This window comes from Panthera uncia, chromosome B4, assembly GCF_023721935.1.
Source record: "Panthera uncia isolate 11264 chromosome B4, Puncia_PCG_1.0, whole genome shotgun sequence".
Taxonomy (NCBI): domain Eukaryota; kingdom Metazoa; phylum Chordata; class Mammalia; order Carnivora; family Felidae; genus Panthera; species Panthera uncia.
In genome coordinates, this window is record NC_064809.1 from 39,935,314 (window position 1) to 39,947,250 (window position 11,937).

Consider the following 11,937-nt stretch of genomic DNA (forward strand, 5'->3'; position numbering starts at 1 on the left):
GGAGGTAAGAGCAGGAGGAGGTGCGGAAGCCCCTTGGAGGTGGCAAAGGTGGAATGCACGTGCAACCCAGGCACCCCAAGTGGAAACTCCAGATGTTCTTTCCCCACACCAGTCTGAAAACGTGTTCCACAGGAGGACTCTAACTCGGGTCCCTCTCCTCAGTCCGTGAGAGGTTACAGTAGGATCTTCGGATCAATGTCTCACTTTATGGAAGGGAGGACTAAGGGAAGTGACAGCCACATGCAGTCAGTGGTGGAGCCCAGCCCAGAACCCGCAGCTCCTTGTTCTCAGTTTACTGTGACTCCCAGCCCTTCCCTACAGCCGCCCCACAGGATCTGGCTCTGCTGGGGTCAGGTGTCGCTTGGTCCAGGAACAGGCCCTTCTCTGCACTGGTGTTGGGGGGGCGGGGGCCACAGGGCACAGCCCCACCCATGAGAGTCCCCTAAGGCAAGCAGGTTAAAAGGCCAGCCCAGATGGGGGACAGAGGAGGGGTGAGGTGGGCATTCTCTGAGCTCAGCAGGGCAGAGACCAAGGTGCCATCCTCACCCCGCAGCTGAGGGGTGGCCCTAAGGTCTCCTCGTGGGCAAGTCCCCTGTTGTGACTTCAGTTGGGGCCAATGGGGGGCCAGGAGGCCATCTGCCCATGATCTCACCACCACCCAAGCCAGCTTCCTAGCTCAGGCTGACACATCTGTGGGTGGGTACGAGGACACCCCTTTGTTGCCCCACAACTCGGAGCCCTCAGCTCACTCTCCACCTGAACCCCCTCCATCCTCCCCCAGACCACAATCCAGCCATGCCATTGGCCCAGTGAACCACAGACCAGAGATCACACATCCTGGCAAGTGTCCATGCAGGGGGGACCTCTGCCAATGTCTCCAGTGATTCCCTACAGGCCCTGCCCCAACTCAGGGCAATCCCATCTCCGGGACCCACAATGGACCCATTGAAGCTAAAGTGTGGATCTGGATCTCTTCCCAAATCTCTTTTTATGTATTTCCTCTCATCTGTGCCTTCTACTCTTTAGAAAAATAAATATAGACACACACCATGGCCATTCCATAAAGTAGGGGGCCCTCCTTCCTACTCAGTCACCCTTGACCTCCAAACAGCAGACATCTGTTCTCCACAGCACTAATCCTGTCTAAACCTGAAGTTCCTCTTACAAGGATCTTATAGCCAGTCCCACCTCGACCCATCCCCAGGGGCTGATGCTGGGCTCAGTCGCACGGTCAGTGGGTTCCCAGAGACTGCAGGGAGATCTCTGGTCCCCATCTGCCCAAGACAAGTTCCACAGCAACCACCCCCCCACCCCCACCCCCGCCACCACCTCCTGCCTCTCATGCCTGCATTTTCACTGAAGGGTGCAGCAGGCATAGCTTTGGCCCAGGTGTGGCCCTGCCTTTGGTATGTGTTGGAAGGCAGGGGTAAGGGAGAGTAGCCTCAGGTTACTGAGTGTCCTCTGACTGGTCCCCAGGGCAGCTGACCCTTCCAAAATGGCATGGGCCAGGAAGCTACACTCAGCCCAGAAGAAATTAGGAGAAAATAGGGAGGCCCAGATCATTATCAGCATCACCCTCTGCAATAACAAGAAATATGTGTTTGTTCTTTCTCCCTGATTCCTGACCCAGAGCTCCTAAAGCACTTGGAATATCCTAGGTGACAGCAGCATCTTTTGTTCTAATGAAACCACTCTTGGTGGGCTCCTAGATAGATTCCAGATGGGGGCTAGTCACCAGAAAGACCCAGGCATGATCAAAGAGCTGGAATTTTCGGCCCCACCCTCCAACCTCCAGAGATGGGAGAGAGGCTGGGGATTAATAACTGACCATGCCTGCATAATAAAACTTCTATTAAAATCCCTAGACAACAGGGTTTGGAAAGTTTCTGGGTTGGTGAATGTCTCCACGTGCAAGAGGGTGGCACACCCCAATTCCATGGGGACAGAAGTTCCTATGCTCAGGATCCTTCCGGACTTTGCCCTATGCACCCCTTCATCTGGCTGTTGATCTGTACCCTTTATAATAGCCTTTATAATAAATAGTAATAGTAAGTAAAGTGTCAGAGTTTTGTGAACCATTCTAGGAAATTACTGAACCTGAAGAAGGCATTGTGGGAGCCCCCAACTTGTAGCCAAGTCAAACAGAAGCGGGTACCATGAGAACCCAGTACTTGTGATTAGCATCTGAAGTGGGGCAGTCTGGTGGCACTGAGCCCTTAATCTGTTGGGTCTGCACTGATTCAAGTCTTTGTGTCAGAACTGAATTGCAGGACACTCAGTTGGTATCCAGAAAGTCAAAGAATGGGTTGGCTTGGGGGGAAAGCACACAAATTTGGTGTCAGAAGTGTTGTTAGTAGGAACAGATCATGTCCTCCCACTGCACTGGCCCCAAAGAAGGGCAAGAGTGAGGGTCACTGTTCATGGAAGGCAGAACAGAACAGGCAATAAGGTAGGGGCAAGGGTTATCCCAGCTGATGTATGAAATTCCAAATCCACTGGTGTCACAGGAAAGCCTTTCTCAAATGGCTATTTCTCAGAACCCACCATTCTGCAGAGTGATATGGCGCTTTGTGTCAAATGTCTTGACCCTGTGGCAATAAAATGGGTGGGAATTCTTCCCCTGACCTTTCTCTGTTTTCTCAGGAGCGCTCTTATCTAAGTATGAAACTGGACTTGCGTTATCTCTGACAAGGCGAAGGAAAAGAGGGGTCAACGAGAGAATGTACAAACATTCAAAAGCAAAACTTTCAGAGCTAGAATCTAATCCCCCGATCTGATTTCCTGCTCTGCCCCCCGCTGGTCTGTGTTCTGAAGTTTCTCAGGAATCCAAAGCCTAAATATTACATTCAGCTCATTGCCTCGGTACAACTGAGGGATGGAGCTGCAAGGCAGGTAAGCTGGGAACACGGATGAGTGCCAGGTAGCACTCAGCCCTGGGGGCTGGGACATTAGCCAGAACAATGGGCCACGGGGTGCAATGCTCACCCACTCTGCCCAGAGTAGGACAGCCAGGACATGCCCAGTCAGCTGGTCAGCCAGCAAAAGGCAGCTCCCAGCAAACAGCTAGCCCACCACCAGACAGGCCAGGTGGGCAATAAAAGTTTGGTGAATGGATGAAGAACAGGTGATTCTTAACATAGTACCAAAAGTAGAACAGCCAGGAATTTTCTTTTTAAGCTTTATTTATTTTTGAGAGAGAGAGAGAGACAGAGTGTGAGTGGGGGAGGAACAGAGAGAGAGGAAGACACAGAATCCGAAGCAGGCTGCAGACTCTGAGCTGCCAGCACAGAGCCTGACATGGGGCTTGAACCCACGAACTATGAGATCATGACCTGAGTCGAAGTCGGACGCTTAACTGACTGAGCCACCCCCGCGCCCCTGAACAGCCAGGAATTAAAGCAGACCCACTACATGAGTAAAGATCCTCCCTGATTTAAAAAAAAAAAAAAAAAAAGGAAAAGATATCTCTCATCTGATGGAAACACATTACCTCTTCTAAAATAAACCCTTTTGTTTGGAGGAAGTGAGCCCTCTAAGGGGCTTCTCTGCTCAGCCCATTCTGCTTCCATGCTTTTCCACGCACCCGACAGAAACGCCAGCCCACAGGCCTTTAGCAAAGGAACACAGACTTCCCCCAACGTTAAGTTTTCACCATAGCCTGCCTCTAAGTCACAATAACATAATCTCCAAATGCACAAGATGCATTTCTAAGTGCTCCGTAGGTACCATCTCATTTACTGCTCCCAGGAGGCAGTCCTCATTATCCCCAGTTCACAGATGAGGAAACTAAAGCACAGAGAGAAATTCGCCCACAGCCCCAAGGTGGTCAGATGGGGATTTGAGCATGAGCATTCTGTCTGCCTCCAGAGCTCAAAGCACTCACACCACCCAACACCTCCTCATGGCTTCACTCCTGCAGTTTCTCATAAGTCTAATTTTGTGAGAGCTAAGCCCGATATCATTCTGATCCTGGGCACACATGGGCCCATGCCAAGGGCCATAGGTACGACTGAGTCTGGATATGGAGACTGAGTGGAAGGGAGCCCCGGTTTCTAAAGGGGGTGCACTGGCCTGTCCTGAGAGTGGCCCGGTGTGACTCCAGAAACCCCAGTATTGGCTGGGGCAGGCCCCAGGAGACTTGGCATGAACTCAGGCATTCAGATCTCCCAGGCAAGCCCAGGCACCTAGGAAAGTTTGCTCTCCCTGGACAGGCATTGGCCCTGATCACTCTCTGTTAGCCAATGAGGAAGTCTGTCTTCCTTCCTGAAAGCTTCAGAACAGACAGCTTGAATCCTAAGGTTGACTTACAGGGCTGTGTTAGAATGCATCAGAAATTATCCAGAACCAAATGAGTAACAAGTTACGTCAAGGCCCTCCCCTGTCTCACGGCCAAGCTCAAGGTAGGCCCAGGCTCTGTCTTACCCTCCTGCCCCGCTGGCCCCAGCCACACCCTGCCTCCCACCACCCTTTCCCGGGCCAGACACCTCTGCATGTGTGCCTGTGTCTCAGTCCTTCTCTGACTCCGCTTAATGAGGCAGTTATGACTGCGAGGATGAAAATGGCTAACATTTATTGAGTGCTTATTGTGCTTGTTGGAAGCTCAAGCAATAGCTTCCATGAGATGAAGCTGCTGTTATCATCCCTGTGTTAGGATGCTGATGAGGAAACTGAGGCTACAAACGATCAGACAGTTTGCTAGAAGTCACCCAGCTAGTAAGTGGTGGGACTGGAATCCCAGCCAGGCTGACTGAGTGCACAGCCCATTCCCTTGGCCCCCTGCAATGCTACCCGTCCATGCACACAGGATGGGCAAATGAGAAGCCCTCCACTCCCACCTTCCCAGCTGCAAGAAAGAACCTTCCACACTCTTCTATCAGGAGTCTGAAATTCTAACCAGAGCTTTATGTGTTTGAGGAATAGTCACTATTAATAGGCATACTCCTTCCTCACTGATCCTAACCAAACATTTATGGTTCAATGGGAGCCAAATTAGCAGAACTTCTCTGGGAAGTGTGTTTTGCAGAGGATGGGAAGGGAAGCTTGAGGTTACAGAAAGGGAAGTCTGCAGACTATGGGGGAAACCACAGTTATGCCTGGAGCTGCCCTAACTCTTAACAGAACAGAGGGATGCAATGAGCAGTGAAGGCCTAAGGAGCATTTAACAGAAGTTCCAGCCCCTCTCTATATAGACTGATGCTCTCCTGGGCAACTTCTTCTCCCTCCCACTCCCCATACATATGTGCTGTGCCAGGTAGCCGCTAAGAATCTCCCCCTGCCATGGTCCCACCTCCTATATTCATGTCTTTGAGTGATCCCCTCACCTTGAGTGTAGACTAGACATGTTGACTTGTTTCTAGTAAATATAATACAGCAGAAGTGAAGGATGTCACTTCGGAGATCAGGGTTTTAAAAGACCATGGCTTCTGCCTTGACTGCTCTCCTTCACTCTCTCTGACATCACTCACCCTAGAGGAAGCCAGCTGTCATGTCATGGGGCATCCCCAAGGAGAGGTCCACATAGAGAGACGCTGAGGCCTGCCAACCATCACATGACTAAGCTTCAACGTGTCCTCCTCAGTCCCTATAGAGCCTTCAGATAAGACCATAGCCCAAGTGAACAACTTGACTACAGTTTCTTGAGAAACCTTGGGCCAGACTCAGCCACACCCAGATACTTGACATATGGAAACTCTAAGATAATAAATGTTTGTTGTTTGCTAAGTTGGGGTAATTTGTTACACAATAATAAACAACTAGTACACTCTCATCTTATCTCACAGAATCAAAACCCAGCTCTCTATTTCTAAGGCTTACAATGTCAGCTCTTCCAGGGACTGTGGAAAAGCCACAGCCTACTCTTAGCTATACTAGCAAAGCCAAGTATATCCCCTTCCAGAACCTTTCCATCAGAAGCTCTACCAGCAATCGTCACACTGAGGGCATAAGACAGGCCCACTGCCAGCTGAATCATGGCAAGGAATAGAAATATGCCTACATGCTATAGGTAAAAACGGAGTGGGAGATGACCAACTAAACTCCAGTACTAGAAAAAGAGGGTCAGAGCTAAGGTTTTGAATATACAGAATGAAAGCTTAGTGATTGTGTTGGCAAAATATCAAACTACCCAGTAGACTCCAGAGTTGGAACTGGTTATCTTCCCATTAAAGCATCAAGAAAATTTCTTTCATCCTCAGCAAAGCTAGCTTCTAAATTTTGAATTGAAGACCAGGGAATTGTATTGTCTGTTCCAGACCGAGCATTCCATCATGTGCACAGTGAGTGTTCCAATCATTGTTGGACGGGTAGATAGATGGATAGATGTATGGATGGTGGATGGATGGATGGATGGATGGATGGATGAATGAATGGATGGTTGGATGGATGAATGGACAGACAGATGGTAGATGGACAGATGGATGGATGAATTGTTGGTTAGATGGATATATGGATGATGTTTGCATGCATGGATAGATGAATGGATGGACGGGTAGGTGGGTAGATGGAGGGATGAATGGATGGTTGATTGGATGGGTGGATGGATGAGTGGATGGGTGGGTGGAAGATGCTCCCTATAGAAAGTGGTAATTAATAATTCTTAATCTGGGGGCACATGGGTGGCTCAGGTGATTGAGTGTCCGACTTCAGCTCAGGTCATGATCTCACAGTTAGTGAGTTCAAGCCCCATGTCAGGCTCTGTGCTGACAGCTCAGAGCCTAGAGCCTGCTTTGGATTCTCCCTCCCTCTCTCTCTGCCCTTCCCCCACTCAAGCTCTGTTCTTTCTGTCTCTCAAAAATGAATAAACATTAAAAAAAATTTTTTTAAAGAATTCTTAATCTGGTAGTCAATCTGACAAAACACAGTTAAGTAAATTCCTAATTCCATCCATTGTAGCTCACAGATCTTATACAGTGAATGCTTATGATTTATGATTTAGATATTAAAAGTTTTTTCACAAGTCATTTGCAGCAACCTTTTATCTTTCAAAGGATTCCTTAGGTCTTTCACAGGGTGTGATAATGTTAAATTGGAGCACTGATATCAGTGGCAAGAACAATCTTTTGTCTTTCATGCTTCCTTTAAAAATTGCACAGAAGAGGGGTGCCTGGGTGGCTTAGTTGGTTGAGCATCCAACTTCAGCTCGGGTCATGATCTCGCAGCTTGTGAGCTTGAGCCCCACATCAGGTTCTGTGCTGACAGCTCAGAGCCTGGAGCCTGGTTCAGATTCTGTGTCTCCCTCTCTCCCTGCCCCTCCCCTGCTAGCGCTCTGTCTCCTCTCTCTCTAAAAAATAAACAAACATCAAAAAAAATTTTTTTTATTTTAAATTGCACAGGGGATAAACTGGCTGGTTGGCCATCCGTGAGCCAGAGTAGTTGACCTAGCCCTAGTGCCCACTTTCCATCTAGTTTCAGAATATTTCCAGTATAGTGGACATTGAGTAAGTTCCTAAATGACCCTAAAGCCATAGGCCCCAAATATGATCCTAGTATCCAAGCTCAAGCCCCTGGTAGCCCACCAAAGCCAATGTGGCCTCTTGGGGCCTAAGAGAAGGGAGCCTGTTATCTGGCTATTTGTCTTCAGTTTTTTATTCCACTGTACAAACCATGGGAACCCAAAAAGTAGTATCCAGCATACGATCTGAGGCTGAGCTGGTCTTTAACCAAATGTGGGGTCTCTCCAGAGCTCATGAAGGATGGAAAGACCTTCCTGCAAAGGAATAGATTGATGACCAGGAAGGGGAGTAAAGGGAAGGAGAAACGTAGAAATCAGATAGTTGGAGTATGAGTCCTGTCATTGTCTCTTAGCGGCTGTGTGACACTGAGCAAGTTATATAACCTCTCTGGCTCTGCTTCTTCTTTTGTAAACCTAGAATAAACTGCACCTGCCTCACAGACTCACATGTAAAGCGCCTAGCACAGAGCCTAACACATAGCAAACACCACGTGAGTGAGCACAAAAGGGAAAATTATCAAGTGAAGAGCCAGTGTTATTGGGGAGGGGAGGGGTGAGGCAGAAGGGAGCTTATAATGGGCAAAGTTGCAGCAAATAGAATAGAGTTAGGGCCAAACAGAAGACCAAGTAAAGGGCAGAGATTATACAGCAACTTTTCCTGTAAGGAGATTTTCCAGGGAGGGGATGGAGTAGAAGAAATCATTTGGTGATCTGATTTTCCTAGCTCCTGGGCCATTCTAAGATCTTCCTGTCAGGCATTCCAGAAACTTCTCACTCTGAGCTTAAAGAATTACTGGGCCCTTCTTCCTCTGAATTTCCAAAGAATTTGCATCATCTTTGTCTAGTCAACTGTGACCTCACAGTCCTTACGGCTCATTCAACCATAATCCTTTGAGCAAACAGGTGACCAGAAAACAACAATAAAACCTTAGACCAGGTGCATTCTGCCCTTTCAGCTACACAAGATGTCCTTCTGCTGGCCCATGAGTGGGTTAGCACAGCTGGTATCAGAAACCACAGCTGTAGTCAGGGGGCCACAGCTGTGGTGCAGAGGCCACCTCCTCCCTGCCTTGAGATGTGGCCCTCCCTGTCTGGCAAGGATGACATACCTCTCCATTCAGAGGAGGGAGGGGATGAGCAAAAGGTCACCTACCTGGGCATTCTTCATTGCTGCAGACCCACAGGCTATTTCGGCAAATGCTGTTGGGGAGAGCAGCACAGGTCATGGGTAGTTGTGCAAACACAAGGATACATGAACAGATCAAGAGCTCATCACACAGCCCCCAAAAGGAAGGGATCTGGGAAGAGAAAGGAGCTGGCGTGAGGGGGGATCTTTATGAGGTTAAAGGTGAACAGCACAGGGCTGTGGCCACAGAGGAATCTTGGAGATCATGCCAAGGGGAAGAAGCCCTGATGGAGAGATGGAAGAAGAAAACCTAGGGGACCCAATGTCCCTGAAAATCCACCAGCCACCCAGAAAATTCCTACTCCCCCAACTGCTCCCTACCCCCACACAGCTAGGGGAAGAGAGAACAGGGGGGCTGCTGAAAATGATAACCCAGGACCACGCCAGGCAGCCCATGGGGACTCCTGGGAGACAGCCAAGCAAGGAAATGACAGCAAAGGAAACAGGCCTGGATGTGGAACAAAGGGTTATGTATTCAAGGAGAAAACTGCCTGTGGCGTGGTGACTGTAATACAGTCCTTCTTCAGAGAGAGCCATTAACTAAAGCATAGTTTGGGGGGAAAGCTAGAGATGATGTTTGCACTTAAAGCGTCCTTCCTTCCCTGACCCCCTCCTCTAGGCCCATCCATAACATCATCCTTACTCCTCGTCAACAACTTCTCCACCCTCCCAAACCACCTCATCTCTGCCTCTCCTCCCTCTGCCCAACCAGGTCCTGTCGCACCTGCCACTACCCAGTGCACCCCCTCCCCCACCCCAGCCCACAGCGCACAGCCCCAGCTACCAGGTGTTGCAGTCCTGCAAGAGGGAGGCTCCCGGAGGGTACCGCTTCCCGGCGTGCACACACGAACACTCAGCGCTTTCCACGCAGCGGCCTTCATCCAGGAGCTGTCCCTCTGTGTTCAAGGGCATTGAGGCAAAGACTCAACTTATCATCATTGCTCATCTCCCAACTACAGAATCCCCACGAATGATCACAGCCAAGTGCTTCTTCCAGGAAGCTCAAAGAACCTGTCCTGCACTGTTGCTCTCCCACGTTTGTGCAACCTGGGAGAGGGGGATTATGAATCTCCTCTCTACTGCTGAAGAAATGGGGGAAAGGGCTTTGCTCAAGGTCTACCAGTGAGGGGGTCAGGAGTCTAGGCTGAGGGCTTCTCCCCGGAAGCTCCAAAAACTTGTTGTGTGATGGTGACCTTTCACATTAATGCAATGAAAGAGAGGGCATTATTAATCTCCGTTCCACAGGTGAAGAAAGGAGGTGAGAATTTTGTTCAAGGTCTTCCAAGTGGGCAAGTCCGGAGAATCCAAACACACAGGCCTCACTCTCTGTAATTAAACGGGGTTTTTCACCAAAGCTCAGTCTCTCCCGAGAAAAACTTTCTAGTGCAAAGCTCTCATTCAGTTGAGCTCACGTGGCAAACCCAGGAGACATTTTAAAAGATCGTTCACTCAGACCGCTTCCCTGACACTTCACTGAGAAAACAAAACTGCAGCTCAGATTGGGTCACATGCTCCCCAAACAAAGTCACTGTTGGAGCCCAGACCATCCTTCTGTTTCCTAGACACACGCGCTTTCATGGATACAGTACAACAGGAAAACATCAATTACAAATAAACGCCAGCTCAATCCTGATCACTCGGTACAAAGACTTTTTAAAAATAAATAAAAGGCTTCTGATTTTAGCAATAGGGAGCAAACACAAGTAGCCTTCATCTGGCTTCCCCAAGCCCAGGGCACTGGCAAGGTCTCGGATTTGTGAATAAAATGAGTTTATTACCAGGGCAGCTGCAGCCGTCCACGCATTGCTCCTGACACACTTCTTTGACGTGCAGGCTCTGGCAAGTTCTGGCGCAAGGGGACACACACTCCTTATACTCCATGCCAGCAGGACATGCCGGTCCTGAAATGGAAAAGCCAGGGGTCTCCCCAGAGCAGCTCCCTCCCAGAGAGAGCCTCATATGTACTCAGAGCCTTCATGTTCTTTTGCTGCTCCCCTCTGTCTTCAGGGCCCCAGGGGCCTTCTTCACCCCAATGGCACCCAAATGGCCAACATGCCCTCCAAGACCATCCTGCCAACCACCCTCCCCTGAAGGAACATCTTCCATCTTGTAAGGCCTGGCCAAGACTCAACAGGGTCACCTGGGACCACCACCCCTTCCCCTCGGTCATCTGTTTTCCATGAAGAGCTTGGGATTTTTTTGGTCCCTTTCACCTAAAACCCTCTCAAAGTAATACCAAACTCCTCTAAGCTGAAAATAAATGTCCTCCTGGGGCCAAACAAGAGGTAAATGTGTCCTCCATCACACCCCTCCTCTAAGGGCCCCACTTTCCTCATGAACTTGGCCCCAATCAAAGGCCCCACCCAGCACGGGGTGCACGCCATTCATGCCCACTTTCCCCACGTGGGTGACATTCACTCCACATTTATCTTCCACTGTGCTGCAAGACTGCCTTCAGAGGCTTATCGCCTAAGCATCTGTCCCCTTCCACTGGACCCAGCTCCTCCTGGGCAGGGCCTGGCTCTCTTTAGTCTCTCGACCTCGTGGCTAACTGAGGCTCAGAGCAGCTGAAGAACTGGAACACACCAACGCTCTTTTCTGGGCTTCACAACACCAAACGATTGTCCCCAACCCCTTCTCCTCCAAGATACGTCAGGCATCTCCCCCTACCCTATCTTCAAAAAACTAAAAACTCAGCCGCTCCACCTCACAGAGGAGAAACCAGCTGCTAATTACCCCCTTCTCACACCTCTACAGCAAAGATAAAAGCTCTAATTTATAAACTGAAAAAACACACACTGAGAAACGTGTGTGGTGTAAATATCCAGCTCCCCACTCTGTCTCTATCAGCTGGGATGACCTGTATGATTATCGCAGACTGTCCATCTGCATGGCTTTTGATCTAGGGAAAGTCCGCAGAGAGAGGAAGCTTCTTACAAGGTAACCAGAGAAGCTCCTACTCAGTTATGATAATGTGGGAATGGTGACAATGACAATGGCGAGGGACCCAGTGAGACTGGGAGATCCAAACCCCGGGCGTCACCAAGTGAGGTGGGTGGGGGGTGGGGGAGGGACAGATAAGCACTGTGGCCAGAGGAAGGAAGGCTGGGTTAATACAAGAGAAGGATGTAATGACAGCCTGCCAGGCTCTCCAAGATCACCCCGTGGATAGTTGGGACAACGCCCTATTCCTCGTCAATTCAGACAGACAGGCAGTGAAGATGTGAATTGGGATCAGGATGGCTGAGGGTCCCATGAGGGAAGGAGGATGTTTCTCAAGTCCAGGCAACAGATTTCCCGA

General features: G+C 49.6%; 1 protein-coding gene across 1 annotated transcript in view; it reads right to left on the reverse strand.

Annotated features, from left to right (window-relative positions):
- VWF (von Willebrand factor) overlaps positions 1-11,937 on the reverse strand; it is a 137,440-nt gene that overhangs the window by 89,931 nt on the left and 35,572 nt on the right. Inside the window, exons 8-10 of the mRNA XM_049624950.1 lie at positions 10,415-10,537; positions 9,421-9,532; positions 8,604-8,650 (exon numbers count right to left, since the gene is read on the reverse strand). Of these exons, the coding sequence (XP_049480907.1) occupies positions 8,604-8,650; positions 9,421-9,532; positions 10,415-10,537 (282 nt within the window). The remainder of the gene's footprint in view (positions 1-8,603; positions 8,651-9,420; positions 9,533-10,414; positions 10,538-11,937) is intronic.